This window comes from Pelecanus crispus, chromosome 3 (assembly GCF_030463565.1).
Source record: "Pelecanus crispus isolate bPelCri1 chromosome 3, bPelCri1.pri, whole genome shotgun sequence".
Classification (NCBI taxonomy): domain Eukaryota; kingdom Metazoa; phylum Chordata; class Aves; order Pelecaniformes; family Pelecanidae; genus Pelecanus; species Pelecanus crispus.
The window spans coordinates 29,985,738-30,008,902 of record NC_134645.1 but is presented as its reverse complement, the minus strand read 5'-3'; the positions used below and the strand labels follow the sequence as shown (position 1 = coordinate 30,008,902).

The 23,165-nt window shown below is 43.5% G+C and overlaps 1 protein-coding gene across 5 annotated transcripts; it reads right to left on the bottom strand.

Moving 5' to 3' along the window:
• Positions 1-3,033: 3,033 nt before the first annotated feature.
• On the bottom strand, positions 3,034-16,116 carry YPEL5 (yippee like 5). Of its 5 annotated transcripts, none has more exons than XM_075707916.1 (7): positions 16,052-16,116; positions 14,802-14,888; positions 12,284-12,420; positions 12,116-12,180; positions 11,785-11,936; positions 6,860-7,031; positions 3,034-5,170 (listed from the first exon to the last, which is right to left on the bottom strand). In XM_075707916.1, the coding sequence occupies exons 6-7, from the start codon at positions 6,998-7,000 to the stop codon at positions 4,946-4,948; spliced, it is 366 nt and encodes a 121-aa protein (XP_075564031.1). In that variant the 5' UTR covers positions 7,001-7,031; positions 11,785-11,936; positions 12,116-12,180; positions 12,284-12,420; positions 14,802-14,888; positions 16,052-16,116; the 3' UTR covers positions 3,034-4,945. The 5 variants fall into 5 exon arrangements, with proteins under 5 accessions (XP_075564031.1, XP_075564030.1, XP_075564033.1 ...); XM_075707915.1 differs by having other exon boundaries at positions 12,116-12,175; XM_075707918.1 differs by having other exon boundaries at positions 12,116-12,175; positions 12,284-12,320.
• Between the last annotated feature and the right edge of the window lie 7,049 nt (positions 16,117-23,165).

The window sequence follows — 23,165 nt, the reverse complement described above, 5'->3', positions numbered from 1 at the left end:
CCTTAGATCGTCTACAGCGCCCAACTGATTTCCACTTTCCCTGAACCCACAAGTCATAAAGAAAAGGTGCAAGCTCACCTCTAGAATTTCTTCCACCTCCTCTGCTTCTGAGTGAAATTGTCTGGTTTAATAAGACTTGAATCCCCCCTCACACACACACACAAATGTTTTCTTCACTCTCTTATCTGTGTTTCTCTTCCATAACCTACCTCACATCGCAGAGACATTCTGGCCATTTCTTAGACAAGTGCCAGGGTTTATTTTTGCAGTTAACAAGTCAAACAGGAACACAGCCACCCCTTCAAACTGAGCAGAAGACAGAGCAGCCTGTACCAAACTGTAGGTATTTCAGGCCCCTGAGAGAGAAATGCCACATTTAAGAGGCACAGACTGCTGCCTCACAGTCACCTCCTTTTTAAAAGGAGGAGCTGCGATGCAAACTTAAGCCGATCACACCGACAGTAACATGGAAAAATGGGAAGAGATGTAGCATAGCAATGGAATGGAAGTGTCCTGTGAACAGGGTATATGAGGTCCTCCTGCACATCACCTCTACCCAGAGCAGGATGTTCAGTCAAGTATCATTCCCAAATAACCTCTGCCTAGACTTGAGGATGAGAGAGATGATAATGTCACTAATACCCTGCCAGAAGGGCCCTTACCTAGTGAAAGGCTGGCATTAGACTGCCAGCAGTTTTACTAGCATCACAGAAATCCATTCAAATAAAACCCACCCTAATAGTAAACAAACAAAAGGCTGGATGGCAAACATGAGATTTCTCTCCTTATAATTTCCCACACGTACCAGAAATCCTTACATCAGAGAGAGCTGGTGAGGGAAGCAACAATGAGGCCAGGAACAGCTCCACGCTGTCAAAATTAGGCTTGTCAGATGCTGTTGAATGTCTTTGTCACGTAGTAGTTGATGAGACAGACAAGAGCTCATTTTCTTTGGCCATAATATTTCAAATTTCCTGAAAGAAGAAAATGGCTTACACAGTGACATTGCCAATCAGGTCATACTCCTCCTCACCACTCAAAGCGATCTTTTAAGTTATTGTGCACTTTTAACTCCAGCTCGTGAAGAAAATAGTCTCAAAATTGCTTAGTTCTTTAAAGTCCTGCAAAAACAAGGCCCAGACTGGTGAGTGCTCCTAGTCAGTGCCCCAAACAAAGTCTGAAGCATTTCATCCCTGTCAGGCATCAGGGAGTCCATAAAGCCCTCATGAGCCACAGGAAACCAAGCTTCACTGGATTTTTTTTTTTTTTTTTAAATCATTTCATTAAATAAGTGAAGGCGGCCCCAAGAACAAAACACAACACATTATTTCTGGCTTTTGCAGAATGTACTGCAATGTCACAGCTTAGGCTTCTCTTCTAAAATAGGGTTGATTAAACCAGCCAGCCTTTTCCCACGTCAACGCTATAGCCTTCCCAGTCACCTCTTCCTTATACCTGGCAATTGCGTCCTGAACTGGAGCTTCACCGGTTCCTTACCTGTTAATCCATTGATGATCTGCTGACTATTTCCTACAGCTCTGGCAGAAATCTGTAGAGGTAAGTTTGCCATGTAAGAATAAGCCTGTGTCAGCTGACCGTAGCCATCCCCAGAGCCCAGTATAACGCTACCTTTTCTAACAGAGCCACGAGATACATATGTTGTTTCAAATCTCTTTTGAACATCCACAGAAAGCATAACTAAAATGCTTTTTCAATCCACAACCACACCATCCAAGCTTTTAATCTTCCCAAAGCTGTGTTTTGCTGAAATGGTAGTCAGCAGCTTTAATGAAGTACTTCAGTTTTCGGTACACCTAAGCTGCAACTACAGGATGAGATCACAGTGCAGGTAACGTGAACTCTAATGCAGTTAATGTTAGGCAGAAGTGATAGCACCACTGCTAGCCCAAGCTGCAGCCTAAGAGCACAAATTCTGAGGTCTCTAAAAGGCACAGCGGAGTCTGTTGCACACAGTAATTTCCTTGCTACCTTCTTTGCCTAAGACAGCATAGGCAGACCATCACATGCTAGGCACAAGTTCACTGTAGTGGCACACTTTGCTGTGTCAGCCATGCCTTGTTTGGGAATCCAAGGCTACTGCACTACTACAAAATAACATTTACTCCCAAATAGCAATGTCTTCTCTTGTTGCTAGCAGTACCATAATCAATTGTCTTGTTACCTACAGATAAGTTATCTGTATTCACACACAAAGCGTCTCAAGGAGGAGCAGTCAAAATTTATGAGGCTAAACTCTCCCACAGAGCCATCAAAGTGATATGGAAGGGAACAGCATGTAGGCTAAAAGAGCAATCCAAAGTCTACTGTTTTAAAGCTGCAGTGGACTTGATTAAGCCTCATGGGCTTTTAATGAATTCACCTCAATAGTGTTTTTCAAATCATAGACTTTGGGGAAAGTAATCTTTAACATCTCACAGTCCAACATCCTTCCAAAATGAAGAGGTCTTAATATAAGTTAGAATAAACCCCTCAGGCTCCATTACACCAATGCAAGGATCCTCTCACCTCAATTCTTCAGCTACAGCTTATGAAGTTGACCAACTGCTAGCAGAAGGCTTCTCCCTAACATTTGCACACAAAGAAAAAAGGTCACAGAATTCCAGATACACAAATTCCCAATTCCTCAATTCCCAAACCATTTCAGAAGCTAAAACTTCACATTTCTTGTAGAAGCTGGAGTTTTGCCTAGCTTGCTATCTTTCCAAAGACAGGGAAAGATGTTTGGCACTCAGAATTCCATTAAATGAGCAATTTCCGTTTTTTTTTTTTCCTCTTTAACAGGACTAAATTGAAGGCTTTCAAGTGTCTAAGTGGTATGCATGAAGCTTTACTTAGCACCTTCCATAATCAACAGCACACCCTTTTGCCACCTATTCAGAGAGAGATGCTCATCAACAGCTTGTCACTGTGCTGTAGAAACACAATGATTTACTCATTGTAGGGAATGGAGGACAGGTTATATCATTCAGTTGACAGACTCCATGAAAATTACTCAAAAAGAACAGGCAAATATCAACTCAGGACAAAACATACTTTATTGTACTGTAATGTCAGAAGTACAAGAAAAGTACTGCAGAGAACCATGCTAATGGGGCTTTTAGGGTCTGTGAAGGACAGAAGTACAAGATAATGGGGTACTACTGTACTCAGTGCAAAAACTGATTCATTTGAGGCACAAGTACACTATTGTTTAAGCAGCTTGATTCAAGCACAGCTCTGGTATGTGATCTACTGTTTTCTTTCCATGTGACAATTCTATAATAAAGCTACTTTTACATGAAACAGGCAGTAGATTCAAGTCAGGGGTGTCCAAATTGCCACTTGACAACCAAAAAAATTAAGAAAAATACTCTGCGTAGTCACCCTCCACATTTTAGTTTCAGATATGGAGCTGTGGCTAGTGAACAAAAGTTATTCTGAAAGGTCAGAGCCCAGATCTATTTGCTTGGGTGGGCTTTTTTTTCCCTCCTTGTACACCTGTGGGTAATTTATTTTACGTTGACCAATAAGAAAAAAAATAAACTTTTATCTTCGATAAGGAATCATACATATCTAACATTCAAATTAATTTCAGCCCTTGAGATCTTAAATTATGGCTTAAGACACAATGAAAGTGTTTGGGCACCCTTGAGTTAAGTTAATGAAGAGCATTTTTGCTAAAAAGGCAAGCAAGATCATTGTTTTAAACAGAGCTGAACTCTACAAGAAGAAAGCAGGAATCCAAGTCACTAGTTACTACTAGGCTGACATGTACTGCTGCCCAGAAAGATAAAAATGTAACATCACAATGGTTCAACAAAGTTGAAAGATAAAGGTTTTGACACCAGAAGCAGCGTTTGAAAACAAGCTGTTTAAGTTAATCTTTTCAAGAGATGCAGATTGCATAACTCTAGGCATGAACAAACATGCTGGTAGTCTTCTCCTTTTACACAGCAGCTGTGTTTAACATAGGAAGTTCTGGGTTTAAAGAAAGCTACTTGAAGAAGAATTAAGATTTGCAATTGCCTGTCTACTTAATGAGATTAGTAGAGAAACGGAAAAAAAAAAAATACTACTGAAACAATAGTTTCTCAGTGGATCCCTATCATTACAAACACAGCTTCTGATTTGTAAGCAACGCAAGACTAAACAGACAACTATTATTTTATATTATTATTATGCTTATAAGTTACATCAGTTAAAATTAAAAAAAGCCAAGCAGTTTTGCCCTATTTCAAGAATAGTTTCCAATCAACACCAGTTTACGTGGTGAATGGGACTTCACAAATAAACAAGGAATGGTGACATCTTTGGGTCAAGAACAACAAGAAATAATGGGCTCTGTGCTACCAATCAACCTCAACAAGAATATGGCACAAGGGCCAGCCCAAGCTGTACCAACACTGAACCTTTAGCACTCGGCACAAATTCGGATCTCTTTACTTTAGCTAGCAAATCAGGTGAAAAGACCAGGTAAAAAAAAAACCAAAACACTAACTAAAAACTGAAGCCAAAAGTTGGAATATACTTTTTAAAAAACATCTGTAGTTTTAAAATAACTTTATGCTGACATCAGTTTGTGCAAACTAAAAAAACCTCATTGATTTCTCTCTAACAGAAGACAAATCCCCCAAATATTTTTCCTTTTAGCCCACTGTATCTGTAGATACAATCTCAAATCTAACAGATGTAAATGCAAGAGAGAAAAAGTTACAGCATTTGCACAACATTCTTTCTACAAACAGCTGCTGGAGGGAAAGTAAAATACAAAAGGAATAAAGAAAGGAAGGTTCCATCTGAAATACTCTCACAAATCTTTCCCACTCTGTTGTCCATGAATCCGACTCTGATGCTAAGGTGACAGTGTATGTAAGCAGATTTTTTTGTTGATTTTATTATTTTTGAGTTCCAGTTGAAGAGAACCTGAGAAGAAACTCAAGTCTCTTCAGGAATTGTCGGATGGAACATGCTCCTCAAATCCTTCACTCTCTCGGACCAATGCTCTTTCCAGGATAACACGGCCTTCCTTGTAGCGCTGGCTGTCTTCAGTGGCAAATTCATAGATCCAACCCAGTTTGCTGTTGCAGTTCTTGCAGCTCACATCTCGAACCATGTGGCGGCCAGTGAGCATGACCCGATCCTGAACTTCACTGTATTGCAGATTTACCACCTGATACAAATACACAGGGGACACGGAATGGAAAGGATTAGTCGGCCTAGAGCAAAGCTTGGTAACAACATGCATGACTATCGACATTTTAAAAGTAAAGAGCGTGTAGCACTGCGCATGAACTGAAAACTACACTAAGTCAACAGCCCTTGAAAATCTCCTGCTTGAGAAGGTAACACTTAAAAATGTATTTTCCAGGGATGTATAACCCTTAGTGTTTAACTGAGAGACGTGAAATGCTATCACAAGATGTACGAGAGTACAGAGTACTGTCTTCAACTTTGAGTGAGAAATTTCTGGTGAATAGCTTGTAAACTAATTGATATTAATCCACTTGTAATATATGTAACCCATTTCTAGCAACTGATGTGATCACTTATTCCCAGAAATCAGAACCAAAATATTAAAAGAGGTACTTAAAAAAAAAAAAAAAAAAGCATCTTGGTGTGCTTTTGAAATAATAATCTAAGAAAAAGGAAGGCTCAGTGGCTGAGAACACAGGCATTAAACATTCACCTTTTTTTTTGTGTGCTATCTTGGCACTTTAAAATATACTTTTAACTTGTTCAGGCAGCAACACCACAGAACCAGGATGTATCATTCATTGAAAAGTTGACGTCAGAACTATGTCCAAACTGCTTATTAGCAGTTGCGGTAGGATTCTAAAAGATGGGGTTGCACTGCTTTCTCAACTTTCCACCTGACTGTGCTTGCTCTCTCTGCTTCGGTGTAAGGCTTCTGACTGCAGAAACATAAAAATCAAACTTCTGTGATTAAACTCTGCTACGTAATACAAGAAAAATTTGAAGCCCAGGATCCAGTGCTTATTGGATGAGAAAGAAATCAGATGTACAGCTCTTTTACAGCTATGCAGTCTAACACTTACATACAAATACTGCTAACAGGATTCAGCATACCAGAAATCCCAAGGCCAAGCACAGTTAAGTGAAGGCATTACTGATGCCTCTATCAACTCTGCCACTGACCAAACGGCTTTCAGGAAAAAACCCAAACCAAAACACAGCAATGTCGAGGAACTTTGTGAGAAAGCAAAGGACAATCACTGTTTGTTCAATGAGTCTACTGGACACGTCTATATGGAAGGGTTAATAAATAAAGCTACAATTTACTCAGAGTTATGACTTCCATATTTCAATCTGCTGAATTAAATCAAATTTGATCAATTAAAAAAATATTAAACTAAACCAGAGTATTATTGCCTGTAAAAGAGATTGTGGTTACCTAAAGTTGCCAAGCTACTGTTAGCTTAAACACACTTTAGAAATTAAACAGAATACTATCTAGACTTTTTTTTTAACTGAGTAAAAGTGCAAATGCCTTTGAAACTCTTTCATAGACAAGAGAGTCTTGCAGTGAATTTGAGGTTCATATTACAGAAGTCTCCAAAATTAAAACTCCACACATTTTGGCATGATGCCTCTATATACACAATCCTCTTTATAGTCTTTTAGTAGTGCAGATAAACTAATTTAGATAGCTTGCCATCAATAGTAAATGCCTAATTTGACTTCAAAGACAGTTGAATAAACCAAAATAAAAATAAAAAAAATTAAAACAGTAATTACACAACACTTTAGCCAAGAAGATTTTTAGTTTTGATGACAGATTCATACCCACAAACTCATTTTTCAAAAGCACATAGTAGTTCCCACTCAGCTTCTTACCAACCTTGTTAAAAAGAAAGGCTCTTCCTGTGGCCCCTGTAAAACGAGTGGAGATGAGCTCAGAACGATTGGTCAGAATCGTGTCGCAGTTTGCACAGGAGAATAGGCGAGTGCCACCAATATGATCCAGAAAAATTCTTCCCATTTTTAGAACTTTGTAAGTTTATACTCAAGACCTGAAAGCAAAAGGAAGATCATGTACGTGTAAAAAAAAAAAAAGCATTGCAGCAAAAAAATCCCAAACCACCCCATACATATGGCAGAATATTCTGCAAACCAATTCAGCTAATAATTGCAGAGGTTCTTTCTTTCATAGGTGAATTACTGAATTTATAGACTGCATTCATCCTTTCTTATCACAACAAGTTCTTTCCTAAAGTGACCATCTCACCAATAAGATGACATACCTAGATACAAACTAATTACATTAAATGAGCAAAACATGAACTGAAGCATTTAAAATATAGTTCAGACATTTGCAGACCACTACTGGACCCTACAGTTCTTAAACTCAAAAGCTTCCACTTCTTTCCTATTTTCTTTTCCCCTTTAATACAATACTGAAATTCCATTCCAGTGTATTCTCAACGACTCACCCATCTTAGTCAGCACTGGGAAATGAAGCACTGAGAACTAGATTGAGTCACCAAGACAATTACAGTTTAATTTTCCTGAGTTATCCCCCTCTTTTTAAAATACATATTTATTTTGTCACTTCCCGTCAGCTTTGCACAATTTATGACATGCAACCACACAATACCACCATCCAGGATGCTTTAATCTTCTAGCATAGTAGACCGGGCTACTGTATTTGACTTCACACCTACTGGTTTCATATACATAACAACACGGGAAAGGTTTGGATGCTATTTCACATAAGAAACAATCCTCCCAGTCTTTACACCAGACAGCTTTATATACAAACGTTTAAAGCTGTCTAGTCTAAATACAAAATACTGTGTCATTTACCCAAGGTATTTCCAAAGCATCATCACTAAAATACCTGAGCAACTCCAATCAGCAGAGAGAGCTGAGAAAGTTTATAGCAGCAGACCTGCAGTACCTGATAAATAAACCTCTTCAGTGCTTGGGAAAATTAAAAGTATCTCACCAACTTTATACAAACGAACATAAATTACTCAAAGTTAACTAGCGAGTAGGCACAGAACGTATCAGACAGCTGAAAACTTAAATCACGAAGGATGAGATAACATGACAAAGGAATTAAGTGATAATGTTATTTCCATTTCAACTGCAGAAAAGTTTTATGAATAGACATCTATAGTTAAGCAAGTTAAATATACCTTCATTTATGCTTCAGATGTGAAATCAGAAAAGAGTATCGTCTCTGCTTTTTTCATGCGCAGCAATGCAAAATAAGTCTGACACACTGCGGTATTAAAGTTGTGTGGGTTTTACTTTTCAGAGCAGGAGACAGTGTACTGTTCATAGAGAAATTAATCAAATTTTGTGCTCCTCAAGTTGAATATTCTATGTCAAATGCCTTTATGAAGCACAAATACCTAAATTAAACCCATGTCAAGTTTCAAGGGATCAGTTTCTTAAAGCTTACTCTGACATGCACAAAGCAAATGGACTAAACCATGCGTGTGCACACACAAAATTTAAAATACCGTTATTTACATGGAAAAATCTTAAGTCACTGACATCATGATTTTTTTTCAGTTGCTGTATTTCACCACTTTGTTTTCGTACAATGTGCAGCAATAAAAAAGGGTTCCTAGTATTGAACAGAGTGATTTTAGCACAAGTTTCTTACATTCAGTTTTTTCAAATCACTATTAGTCTTCTGTATCCCACCTGAAGGATACATAAAAATTCAAAGCAATGGAATGACTCTTTCCTTTAAAGGTGATATAATACCCATTTCTCTTCTTGAAAGGATAAATAAAACAGGTCTTGAGTTTGACAAAAATACTTCAAAGACAGCTGAGTGTAGGGGTGTGACTCCTTATGATGCTACTCAAATACAGGAAGCATTTTCCCTCAATTTCTCTAAGCATTATACCTTTCTAATATGCCCTTATCTTTACTAACAAGCGAGGGCAAAAGAAAAAAAATAAAATGTGAATAGTGACAGCATGAAGGAAAATCAACAGACAGTAAGTGTGAATAAACAAGTATCAGTCAGTCTCCAACCAGAAGAAACCACACAGAAGCAATAAAAGCAATCGTGACAGATATGCCCATAAGGCACTTGGCCTAGTTCCATGTGTCATCCTTACTAATTTTGGATAATGTTATTTTTGTGTTGATTGTATTGTGGATTAAAAACAATTAACCAATCATAAGTTATTGGAATCAACATCCATAGTAGTATTTCTTTCAGGGTAAACACAATGCTCACCCTGTCAGTATTTTTAGAAGCTAACATAAAACAAATCCAAAACCATCCCTCTGTTTTACCAAGAGCAACACAAACACTAAGCTTGGTAAGTGACAAGAACAGATCCGTTACCCAGACTAACCTTGCAAAGCATTCCATTTTGAAAAATACACATCTGAACACTTAAAATGCAAACACATCAGCTATCTAAAAACGTAATTTCTGTTACTACACCCAGAAAAGCAGTAACTCAGAGTCACTAAAACCAAAATTGAAATACTTCAGAAGAGAGTGCGAGTGTAATTCTTACAAGCAAGATAGAAGTCAAAGTGACATACAAATATATTACTACTGGATATGGCATTATGCATGGATTGAAATGTTGAGTCCTGAAGATACCGAATGTTAAAATAAATGAATAAAGAAATATGTTCAAAGACTTAAGGCTGAAAACCCTGCCTAGTAATACAAGGCCTAAAATCTTCAATTATTTATATCACCCCAAAAAGCTGAAAGTAACCTCATTAAGTATCTAAATGAGAAAGAAACTTCCAGTAAGACTTTGGTCCTGACAGAAAGACAAAGTGAGATTCATTTGATGGTAGCACAAGGCTATGAGAATTCAGGCTAAAGTTACAGCAGAATCTAATAAACCAACTGATACCAGAACAATTTTCTTCAGAATACAGTGCATAAGAAAATAAATAAATACACATTTTAGAATTTAGAAAATTAAATTCTACAATCTGCATTGTAACAGTCAAAATGGATTAGATTTTGAGTATGTTTTTTTAAGAAACTGCTAAAATAATGTAATCCTACTGGAATGTCTATTGTTTAAAATAGCCTCTACACTTAACTGCCCCACAGTAGATTTCAGTCAAAATAGATAGCAGCCTACAACTATCATTAGCTCTCGGTTTTGATTGCTACAGGTTTCAATGAATCTGTAAGGGTCCAGCTGAAGTGTTATAAAACCAGTCACCTTACATTATTCTTTTTACTCCTGTGAGCAGTAATACAAAGTAGGAAAAAAGTTACAAAATGACAGCTAGTAAAGCAGCCTTTAAACACTGCATTTGACCATGAGTTTTCTAAATAAGCTAACAAGGAACTTTTGCTTTTCCTCTCGTATAAGGTAGAGAATTTCAACTTGGGATCATTTCACGCACCTCCCTTTTTTTTCCCCCCAAGCTAAAAACACAGTATTCACTTATAAGACCAATTCAGAAGGTACTTGCTGTGGATAAAGACTGTTCTCTCCTTGCATAAGGATCCTGAATCCTGTAAGGATTCAGAAGCACAACAGAACAAGGCAAAGCAATTTTCCATTGCTCTCAGGCTCATATCCCTTATATACAGAAGTGGTGTGTACAAAGTCACCCGAGATAACTGTGTAATTTTCTTCCTATAGTTTTCACTTCCCATGTAAAATGTGTGGGCGTCTATTTATTTTCACACATACATAAACTATCTGAAAAAAGCCACTTATAGGCAGCTTTTATAGGCAGTGGGAGGGCTCTCTGAAATGAATAAAAGCCAAAGAATTGTGAAACATTAAAGCATGTCTAAAGCTTAAGATCCTCCAATTAGGGGGAGGAAAATGCAAGAAGTGCCCTTACCCATTCATCCACTCTCTACGCTTAGAAACAGTGAAAATAACTTCCATTGGTTCAGAGAGCCAGTCAAGGCCCCTATTGCTATTCACAGCCCCAGAAAGTGACACTACCGTATCACACCAATTCCATCACGCTACTAGCAGAATTTTCATAAGCAGTGGACAGGAATTTCAGTTACTCACAAAACCAAAGGCTGAGGAAAAAATAGAGATTTTTTTTTGGCCCATGATTTCATCTTTGAAGTCAGCTAAGCACTCTTTGTTGGATATGTGTCAGTGATGAAGTTCTAGTGATCCTGCCCTCATGTAAATTACCAAACACAAGTTGTAATATTAAATTAATGGCTCCAATGTAAAAAAAGGCAGACTTTTTTACTTTCACTAATGGGATACAAAGTATCTACCACTTGTCAAATCCACACAGTTCAAAGAGACAGGTACTTTTATGAACTGAGGGCAGATGCCACTGTGTCATTATTCAGCACCCTGACCACCACTATCAACGTGCATCCTTGGGAGGACCTTTAGCAGAACACTCAATGCTAGCTCATATTACCTAGCCAGTAAGGTTTGCTCACAGTGCATTATTTTGACACTACAAACCTCGATACCACTTCTTAGTCATACTGTGAAACATTTCCTGCCTCCATGCTTCTCCCAGCAAGTGCATGGAGAGACAGGAAACACAACCACTGTGGCTGTGTGCTAGAATAGATATTCCTAGAGCACTGTGCTCCCAAACTTCCACCTGTCTTTCAGCATTGATTCTGGCAACACTGAGCAACAGCTGTCAAAGAGCTGACATTCGACAGCTTAAATTTGACCACTGTCTGCCCACAGAGCTGAAACCCCCTGAAGCACTACTTGGTTGGTATTTGTACAACCTAATCTGCCTACCTTCACAAGCAATAAAGAACAAAAAAAGTAACACGAAGAATTATTTATTAACATTTTTAAAACTAACAGTCAGTGTTTTCTTGTCCCAGAGTGCACCTCCTGAAGACACAGGACCGTCAGTGTTTGGAAGAGCCAGCAGGCACTTTCTATATACACACTGGACTGTGGATATTTCAGGAGCCTCAGTGTTGCTTCAGCACCATCTACTGCATCTCAGATCTACAACAGAAAACAGCTGCTAGTTAAAGGATAAAAACCTATGACAGCCTCTCTTTTGCCATTTCACCAACAAAAAAACATTTTCCTTTGCATGGTGAGTAAACAAGCACTCTCTCTCCCCTTGAAAAAGGGCCCTTCATTCCCCTAGGCACAGTAAAACATTCTCAGGATGTACTTACTCTGGAACCAGGCTTAAACTTCATCTTCACATCTCAGGAACTGGGCTTAAGCTTCCTCTTCTAATCTCAGAGATGGACAAAAGAGGAAAAAGAATACTGAGCACAGCTACACAGGGCTACACATTAACAAATCACTGGGTAAGCAAAGAAATAAAACTTGTCCTTTACCTTCCCAGGTTTCTGCGGCTCCCAAATGGGGGTGCCTCTGAAAATACACACGTGGTCAGTCTCTTCAGGAGGTCTGAGATTCAGCCATCTGCCACTGACTTCTACAACTGTTGAAGTAAGCAGGGCCCAGCCTCTGCCTACATGCAGAATTTGTTATCAGAAAGCACCACACGTAGACAAATGTTAAGGAAGAAAGTGAGCTGGAACAGTATGCTATGCTCATTAGAACCATCCAGCTACTGTAGCAAGATGTACAAGGAAGTTAATACAGTCAAATGACCGAAGAGTCTTTGGCAAAGTAATGAAAGCTGTGCCCGGGTGCAGTGCACAGCACTCGCCTAGAACAGGGTGCCTTGCAGGATGAAACTGTACTTGTGCAAGTTACGCTAGTCTAATTTTCTATTGCAAGTTACAGTAGTTTAATTTTCTATTGCAAACTGGCTTTATTTCCAGGTAAGCGAAAGCTTTGCATTAGGATACTGGCCTTTAAATATGTTAACATAACATTACATTGTTGTATGCAATAATACAGGGTAGTTTGTTTCAAGTTTACAGAGAGCAGAGCCATACAGATGTGTGCTTGTTTCCAAAGCAGCCCCCATACCTCAGAATCTCCCACATAGTAACTTATACCCTCACAATCCTCTTGCTAGATAACGTATAAAAGTATTAGTAATGGTAGTAGTAATTAGCAATGGTATTGACTCAGATTAATTTTCTTTCCCACACGAAGTCCAAAAGAAGCAACTATTTCTGTCTCCTTGTTTCTTTTTCCCCCTTCCCTTCCCGTCTCCCCTTTCCCTTCCCTTCCCCGAGAGAAAAAGGATGACCTTTTCCTGTCTTAATACCGCAAGTGTTTTTAAGAAAGCTGTATTTCCTGGTTTTGTAATAAATTTATTCTTACACTAATTCAGCAGATAAGACAACTTTTGCCATTTAATCCATCCTGCAACTTTCAGAAAGCTAAACTAATTCAGATTTTCTGTTTTCATTAATTTTAGTGCTGAAGTGACACAAATCTTCACTCAAAGACACCACTGGTTTCATTGGGGGGGGGGGGGGGGTCAGGTCAAATAAATGAACTTCAAAGAAATGGTGAAAAGACAGTGATGATCCAAACTTCCATACAAACTACATCCACTGGCAGAAAGGTTGCCAATATGCTTGGTGCATCACACCAAGAAATTCTCGTATCAACTAGGAAAACTCCTAAAATGTAGGTAAATGCTCCAAAATTAAAGACAGCCTTGCTACCAAACGTCCACAGTGCACAGGCATTTCCTCTGTACATTTAACAAGATATTTTTAAGTTAAATTTTGCTTAAGGGAATTATGTATTTCAGCAAGAGCTGAGCAACTCAAGATTTCAACATAGGTCAAACGATAGTAAACAAACATGAACCAGTGACCTAACTTGGACAACACTACTTCAAGCTTGTGATGACTACCAGCAGATGGAATATATGTATTTTTATTTGTGTGTATGTGTACAACTCTCAGTCTGTCAGATGACAAGTAACAAATCTCATGTGTTCTTGCCACCTTCTCTACTGAGCTTTGAGGTGCAATTTCTTTTGTCCTCACACACTTGGCAGCCACGTCTGAAACTCACTCAACAGTATTATTAAAATCTATATATAAACAATTAGATCTGCATTCTATAAGTACTTCCACAGCTACGGAAGTGAAAGTAGCAGATGACAGAAGCCTCCAAATAATATTTCTAAAGACTAATATTAGAAAAAGAGAGTAATACTTAAAAATGGACAGTTTCATTTGCCACAAACATTACTTGAATTCAGCTATCTGGAAGGAGTCTATACGTTAACAGGATTATACATAGCTGTAATATATATAGTAATATATATGTTATAGTTATATATACAGCTATGTATATAGCTATATAGCTGATCCAGCCGCATGAGGGAATCTTTACAACCATGGAGCAAGCTCCCTCACTTTCTGCCAGTCACAAACATTAGTTATGCTAATAGTTAATCTATTGCCACTAGTTGTTGACATCAAGATTTGCTCTGCGACACCTATCGCTCTGAGAGGAGCCATGCGCTGTTGTTCTCCTATGAGACTTGTGTACTTGCTTTGTTATTCCTTCAATCTAACCCTAATACCACGTTTGTTTAAAGAAGATACAGAAAAATAATTTATTAAATTCTATCACTATATTAACCTGAAACACAGCCTTTATTCTTAAATAAACACGCCGGATAAATTAATCTGTATCTGCTTGCACAGTACAGCTGAGGTCTGTACACAGAGCAACAAACGAACAGATGACAGCCCTTGCATTCCTTTTTGCTTTGACTAGAAGCTTTTCCAGAGCGAAGAAGCGCTTGCCAAATATTTCAGTTCCCTGGGAATCTATACCTTCGCAGGCAAAACCCAGCCTCAGAGCCGACAGGCGAAGGTGGCTCTCTGCTGAAAGAGCCGCGAGCACCCCGATAAGCGAGTAACAACTACCCCTCGCTCTCTGACAAACGGCTTCCCGTGGAGGAGTCACCTGTCAGGCAGGGACACGGGCTTTACTCAGGGTTGCTTCGGCGATGAGTAAGTCTCCAAGGAGCGGTGAACAAGCAGCACCTTCTAACTGGGAAGGGAGAAGACAGGTGCGTCAAGCGGCGCTGCTACCCCAACCGGGCAGCGCAACCGGCAGACCCGGCTCACGGCAGGGCCGGGGCGGGCGGCAGGGCCCGGGCGGGGGGCGCCCCGCGCTCTGCGAGCGGCAGGACCGGCGCCGGCCCTGGCCGCAGGGCGGCCAAACCCCCACGCAACCTTTTCACGGCGACGCCGGCCTGCGTCGCGGCCCGGGCCGACGCCGGTGGAGGAGAGGGGAGGAGGCGGCGAACCCCCGGGCACCGGCCGGGGCCCAGCTGGGGGTGGGGGGGGGTGGGGGGGTGGAAGGGGGGGTGGGGGGGTGGAAGGGGGGGGTGGGGGTGGCGGCGCTCCCCACCCCCAGCCCACGCGTGCGCGGTGGGGCCGCGCGCGCCGCCGCCGCTCCTCCACACAAAGCCCCGCGCGGGGGCGGGCCCCAGCTGAGCGCCGTCACGGGGGCGCGCGCAGCCAACCGCCGCCGGCTCGGCCCCCGGCGCCGCCGCCGGGCGCTGCCGGCAGCGCAGGCAACTTGACAACAAACAGGAGGAAACAGCTGACGGGAGGCCCCGCCGCCACCGCCGCCGCCGTGAGGGGCGCCCGGGCCGACCACCGCTCTGCCGGGTGGCCCCGCCACCCCCGCTCCCCCCCCGCGCCGGCCGTTCGGGAGATGGTGTGGGGGGGTGAGGGGTAGGGGACGCGGCGGAGGGGCCCGGTCACGGGTCCTCGTTCCCCCGCCCGGGAACCGGCCCGAAAAGTTGCCCCCCGCCCCGCCGGGGAGAGGAGCTGGCGGCGGCGGTGCAGAGCCGGGGGAGGAAGTTGTGGCGGCGGCGGGGAGGGGGTGCTCGGTGCCGGCCCTGGGCGGAGGGCCGGGCAGGAAGGCTGGGCGGCGCTGGGAGACGCCGCCGGAGGAGGGGACGGGGCAGAGGCAGGCCGGTGCTTTGTCGCGGCGCCGGGCCGCAGCGGGGCAGGCAGGGCCGGCGCTGCCCCCTCCGCGCCGCCGGGCCGGAGCGGCTCGCCCGGGGCCCCGCCGCGGCCCGAGAGACACAGTGCCGCGGCCCGGAGCGGCGGCCGCCACCTCCCTCCCCAGCCGCCGGCAGCCCGCCCCGGCCTCCCGGGGCGGTGCAGTGCGGTGCGCGGCGCGGCCCCCCGCCCGGTTACCTGGCGCAGGGGAGCGGCGGCGGCGGCGGCTCCGTGCCCGGTGTCTTCCCCCCGCCCTCCAGAGCCCCAACGCTCCGGCTCGGCGGCGTGGCTCCGCCCCCTCGAGGCCCCGCCCCCGCCGCGCGTCAATCACCGCCGCCGAGGCTCCGCCCCTGCCGCCTCACGGCCGCGTTGGGGGGGGGTGGGGGCGGCGGGGAGCGGGGCCGGGCGGCAGCGCTCTGCCCTTGCCCGCCCGCCAAGACCCCTCTCCCAGGCGCCTGTCAGCCGTCAGCCGCCACCCGCTGCCCTCCGCTCCCCCGTCTGCCTCCCAGGCCGCCTCCCCTCAGCAGCCCCGTCAGGAGGCTCTGTCAGAGGCCCCCTTGCTGCGGGAGCCGAAAGCCAGGCCGGGCCAGGCCTCCCTGTGCCCCCAGAGCACGCTGCCGTAGGCCTGGCTGGGGCAAAGGGGGGTCCCGTCTCCAGGCCTGCTCTCCTCCCCAGGCCCCTGCATGCCCTGGCAGTGAGCTTTGCCATGCCACCGGCCCTGTGAGGGTTTGCGGTGGGGAAGGGTGTGCAGGTGACCGTCAGCCACATCCCACCTCACTGAAGCCGGGGCCGGTACTGCTTGCAGTGGTTCAGGCCACTCAAGTTGAAATCTTTGCACGACACCTTAAATACTGCCCCAGATGGAGATGAAAGATCAGGGAAGAAAGAGGCAAAGTGTTCGTGGCCCTTCTTGGCCATTGATTGTAAGCTTTATCAATTCCCTGCCAGTTCTAATGGCTCAGTGCTCACAGACTGCATCCTTGGCAAATAGTGGTCTTGGCCAAAATACAATGAAAAAAAATCCTTTTGAATTGCTGGTTATGAGAAAGATATGAAAAGGGGTGGGTTTTTCCTTCTCCTATGGGGCAAGCCGTGCCATTTTAAGGGTTTCTGTTCTGATAATAACCACATCCAGGTTAGAGAAAGTGTATTTTTCATGTATAGTGATTCCTGGGTCTATCCATGTGGTATCACCACAGGAGCTGCAGTAACTGCAGGAAGGAATGACTCGGCAAGGCTCTTCTGTCATTTCACATCAAAGGCAAAGGGACATCTCTGTGAACGTACGGCTGGCAGCACGTAATTATATGCCCAGCTGTTCTTCAGCTTGTATCTTCTTGTACGGACTCTTTCTTTTACCGTTAGAAATAGCTAGGTAGAGGGATACACAACCGTCTGCATGAAATGATATGTTAAGAACCACTGTGTGCAGCCCTCCAAAAATGCAGATCTCTTCAGTATGGTCAGCTCTGGCCTGATCCTGAACAGAGCTGAGCATTGACATTTCTCATTGGCCTGTCATCAACCTCTCTTTAGATCATGCGAAGGAAGTGACAAGCATCGGAACAGTCTGTCAGATAGCAATCACCTCTTAGTTGATGGCATGGGGACAACAGAAGTACTAATACTAGGAGGAAGCCATAAAGACCATGCCTGGGGTCCCATTTACTACCAGCAAATGGAGGAAATAACTGGTGTAACATATACTGTTTGTTAACAGACTGACCTGAGCTGCTGTTGTGCCTCGCTGAGTAAGCGTGAGCTTTGTCCCTAATGGATCTGCTCAGTCTTGTCACAGGAGCTATATGAAGGTTCATGTCTTAATCATCTTTGCAAAGCTCCCATAGAGATTACTGTAAACAAAGCCAAAACAAGAGGGAAGAGAGGCAAAGCAACAGTGCTTTAGTCGGCTTCAGTGACTGAGTCTTATCCAAGGACCTGAGAGCTCTCTGCTTAGCTCTGTTGCTGAGGCATTTCTTCATCCCTGGGCAAGTCAGTTCTTTTTGCCTCATTTTCCTCTCAGTAAAATCGGGAGAGCAATGCTACCTGCCTTACTGGGTGGTTGCATGTTTGCTTAAGTACTGTTCTCCAGCCTGGGCATACAGAGGGGATGTATGTCTGAACATTGCAATCGTCATAATAATATTACCATGAAAATAAAGCAAAGCCCAAACCTATGAATAGTATTAAATTCTTAGCAATAGCTAAGGGTAGCTGTACCAGTCAGAAAGAAACCAAATTGACCATGAGACAAGCAGAGAATGGATTAGCCTCTGCTTGACAGATGGTACCAGGGACTGATGTTTTTATTTCCCTTGCAGAGGAGCTTAGAGGAAGGGGGACAGGGGCGGGTGAGGTGGGGTACATTTATTAGAATGAAGCAGCAGTCTGCAGCAGCTCTGCTGAAACCCACCAAAAAATACCAAAAGCAATTTCCAATTAGTTTGTAAGGGACATGCTGCATATCAGCTACAGGGTGAAAAACAGGAACAGTAATATTGTACCCACAAGCACTTTCAATTTTCAAAGCAGCCTGAAAACATTAATTAATCCCCCTCTGACACAGGGAAATGCAGTGCAGTCAGCAGTTTATTCCTTTACTTCTTACTATTCTTATTTACTTCCTTTACTATTTGGGAAGACCCTGGGCCTTTTCCACAGCTGAGTCGTACCACTATAGCTCAAATGACTCCGGAGGAGCCAGTCCCCTATGCAGCAAGACTGAGCAGAAGAGGCTGTGTTAGATCTGGAACTTAATGAACCAGAGAGAGGGGAGATGTCTGCACCCAGCAGCCTTAGTAAGGCCAACCTTTAATATTTGTCCTATCTAAATCCACTCTTCAATGTTGTGAGCAACACTACAGGAAGCGTCTCAGGGAAAGTTAGGCGACTGAGGAATTAATCACAAACTCAGAAAGAACTGTGCAGTGAAACTCAGACACCAACCTCTGACAAAATTTCAGTGGAATTCAGTGGGACCTGGGTACATCCCATTGAATTAGTGTCAGGGCTTGGGGACTGCTTGTGCAGATCTTCTCTTTTAAAAGACAACATGTTACAGCTTAGTGGTTTTTACTCCTACTCAGTCTCCAGAACCACTATTAATTTTCCAGTACGCTTGTGGATTCCTACATGGCAAAACTGAGCCTACCAAACCAGGCGTGCCCGAGGTGGGACAGTGATCTAGCAGGATTTTCCATTGCTGTTTCACCCGTGCCCAGGATTTCTGGCAGCAGAGAGGAGGTAGCTGAAACACAGAGCTAGACTTACAGGCTGTGATCTCTCTGAGAGGCAGCTCGACTCCTAGATGTCCCCTCTATGCCTTCTCAGCTTTGCCTCGCATCAAAGGCTGGGTTCATCCCACTAGCTGCTCTTGTTATTTGACAGTGGCTACTGCTGGCATGTGTTTTTCAGTGGAGATGGTACAGCTTGCAGCTTCATTCTCATAAATAAGCCTACTGACACAGAAAAAAAAAGTTACCTTTCATTTTCCCTCACAAGCTGACACCTATTGGTTTTGGCTTACCTGAAAGCTGACGTGGGCACAAGCACTGTTTACAGATACTTTTTCAGATGGCTGTGTTTTGCCAGGGGAAATTATTTATACAGTTAATCTCATGAGTGATGAGGAGGTCCCTCCATGCCCTCTCCGTAACGGCAGAGCTGGTCTCATTACCCTGTCACCATACCCGATAGCCATTGGCCAGATTTTAAAAGGTGTTTAAGCGCAAAACTCCAAAGCACCCAGGAGCCATATGAAGAAAGAACTTAATGTCCAAAGAGGGACTGAGAATTTACGTGCCATTATTAAGATGTCAGGAACGGAGACAGTAAGCAGGCCTGATGCCAGGGAATGCACAAGGCTCTCCTGCAGAAATGAAGAGTCATTGTTGCAAACACCACAGTTCAGGGAGGTCAGCAGAGGGACAAAGATCACCCGAAGCCGGTCACTATTGCAGTGAGCAGGAACTCACTGCCATTCCTTAGCAAAGAAAGCAAGGTTGCTAAGTAGGATTGGTATTGATACAAACATATCAAAGATGGGACATGGATCTTGCAGGTTTTTTGCATTGCTAGGCCTTCTTTTTTCAGTCTTCCACAGTGGAAGACAATTACTGAAATAAGGAGAGCTTTCAGGTTGTGGTGTCCTGCAGAGGGTCAGGCTGATTATTATTCTTTCTGTGTACAGGCTCCCATAACCACCTTATCTTGCCAAGGCACGGGGTCACTCCATCCCTCCTTCCTGGAAGATGTTTAGAAACCCGACCCTGCTCAGATCATCACGAGAGGCTTGGAGGACAGGCTACCTGTATGACAGCTGCGTGCTTGTGCTTTCCTTTGCTGCTGTCTCACAAATCGCTGTACAGTGGCAATGCTCTGCAAGATCATACAAGTTAATCAGTCTTTTATTTGGGGGAGATTTTATCAAGTGTCCAACTCATGGATGATAGCCATCTGATTATGCCATTTCCTCCGCACAAAGTCTTGGTCTGATGCACGTGTGAGTGAAGATGTAATGAGGCAGTGGTCCATTGACCCAGCTGAAGAGGGCAGGCAGTGATCCAGCTGCCCACTCCCCTGTATTTTACAGTAAGGGATTTCAAGGGAGCTTTCATCCTCAGCTAAGGCGGTAAAACTGGAACCATTCCTTTCACATAGAAAAACATTGCAACAGCTGTCTACCAGGAGAGGAGATAAACATTTTGGGGAGAGCAGCTACTCCAGCGCACGTGGACTTCATCAAACAGTCTGGGCTGTCTCTATTGTTTCTGAGCACTGGATGAGAACAAAGACAGATTGGGCTAGAAAGGGCCCCACACAGAGACATTCAGAGCGCATGCAGAATAGGACACTTTAATGGCTACACTGGATGACCATTTTTTTTATATAATTGGAGGACCCTACTAGCTTGGCAATAGATATATACACACACCTGAGGCCCAGATGAATTCCCATAACTGTTTCTTTTTGGTTGCACTTGTCAAGAGATAGAACTGGTTCATTACAATTGTCACTTTCCACAGGCAGGAGAGTGAGGAAAAATCTTTGTACCGCTGTCAGTCTTTTTCATTTGCTGTTCCTAGAGCTCTGGGTGGGGTTTCCCAGCTACAGTCAACACAGCATTTCCTTGAAGGTCTTGGAGCTGATTCAATATTGCTATTGGTCCTTTAACAGTACCACTTCCTGCTCAGGAGGCACACTTTTGGATGTCAAAGGTGAGCCTATTTAAGGGAAAAAAGCCAGCCACACTCTATACTTACTACCCCCTTTTGTTCATAGATATCTACCCAAAGACATTTGTCAAAGATGCTAAATTCAGAGGGAGCAGAGAGCAAAAGGCAAGCAAAGCCTGGGGGAAGAAACAAGTGGCCCACATAAAAAGGGGAGACAGGACATGCAAGGGAAGGGAACAGGACACGGAAGCCTACCCAGTAAGTAGCTTCACCTGTACCACTGAAATGGTGGGGGAGAGGCTTGTTTTGTGATCTTCTTGACAACCTAAAAATACCTGGTTGTAGTCAAACTCCTGTGAAGGCAGAGTGCACGTAAGACTGGGAGGAGAGCTCAGCAGATGTGTGTCCATGTTTAAAACCAATCTCCAGGATGGAGAAAACTTGAGAAGGCAGACTTCAAATCTGGTTTCTGTCCAGCAGCAATGGCACACAGGTAGCACCACCTCCTTTAAGGCACAGTGTCATTCAACAAGTGAAGCTTGTGAGAGAAGCCTGCACCTGATGAAACAGAAAGTGCCTAGCTCCCCTTCTGCAAATGCTTCAGAGGTCTGTGAGGGGGCTGTCAACTAAGACCACCATCTGTACAGCTGAGTAAACAATAACATATTTGCCTCTGGGACAAACTAGGAGAGATGATGCATGGTTTATTCCAGGGCATTAGTGAGATCATCACAGAAGTGAGAAAGGATTTCTTTCCTTCCCAGGTACAATAGTAACGAAAGCTGGAAGATATCTGCAGGTCTAGCATCTGAATGTATAGCGATGAGACTTTGTACTTACACAGTACATACACACAGGTATTTTAGAGTACTTTGCTAAGCTGAGTAAACAGTGCAATTCTTGCTGCAGAGATAAAAATTAGGAGTCCAAGAGAGGCAAAGCAAATGATCAGGACCCCCTTGTCCTGCCAGAGGGGGAATGACAGGGTTAGGCCAGGAACACAAGGCAAAGAGTCTTCCATTTGTTGTGCTCTCCAGGCTCCAGTTTGGCCGAGAGCCCAAGGGAAGGGTGCTTGGGGGCTTTTATGTGGTCAGTTGCTTATATGGCAAATATAATTATTCAGCATATGTGATTGGCCTTACACAGGACAGGCTCTGAGTTAGACTAAAGGTAGCCTGAATCACTCATAAGCCAGTGAAATAGGTGAAAATGAGTAAGGAGTACTACAGATGGGCTCACAAAACTAGAACAGGATGCATGTAAGCAACCCACATCATGCCCAATTCAGTTTTCTTATTTCACTGGGGCTACACATACAGATTGCTCACATTTGGCAGAGGTGAGCAAGCTTTCTTCCTAGATTTGCAAGACATGACACAAGGGGGATAGGGATAGTTGCCTTCACAGATGATTATGCATCAACAAGTATATCACAGGCAGGCAACAGGGCATCAACAGTACTTCAGCAAGGAGCTGAGCTGCAGCAATGACAACTTGATATGGGACCTGTACACCCAACAGAGCATAGGGTGGAGGGCACAGCAGGCTAGGCCCTAGAAAAGGAAGGCTTTAAGGGAAGAGCTGGACACTCCATGTGTTTTGAGGGTGCACAAAGCAAACAAAAACAGTAATTTGCCAATAAAGCATGGAAGATTATTCCATCATTACAGTTGTTGCATCATTATTAGTCAAGCTTCTAGGCATCTGCTAATGTGACAGCTAATTATTATTATTATTACTACAGTGTTTTAGACAGATTTTTAGAAGGCATGATGTAGGTGCCTCACTCCCATTCATTTCAGAGAGACTTAGCTCATAGTCCAGCCTCAGACTGGAACACGGGAGGCTAGATGAAGTGATCATCCCTTCATGAATCTCCCTCTAACCAGCAAAAAGCAAATATACTTTCACAAGTGCCCTGTCAAAATCTAGACTGGTTTGAAAAGACTCATTAGACTGAACTAACTAGCCAATCTAATGCTACGTCTTAGCCCTTGAAAACCACAGTGTGAAAAACGGTCTCCACCTCATGCTAAGTTCCAAACAGGAAAGACCACAGTATACCTGCAAAGGTGCATTCTGCCTCCTGTTGTTGTGTTCAGATACATTAATGATATAGCAATAAAGAGAAGATAACA

What these genes read in the sequence shown, in the direction of transcription:
- YPEL5 (XM_075707916.1), bottom strand. Translation starts at nt 7,000, where the DNA reads ATGGGAAGAATTTTTCTGGATCATATTGGTGGCACTCGCCTATTCTCC. An exon ending in GAGCCTTTCTTTTTAACAAG is followed by an intron (nt 5,171 to 6,859) that starts GTTGGTAAGAAG and finishes TATTTGTATCAG; the next exon opens with GTGGTAAATCTGCAATACAG.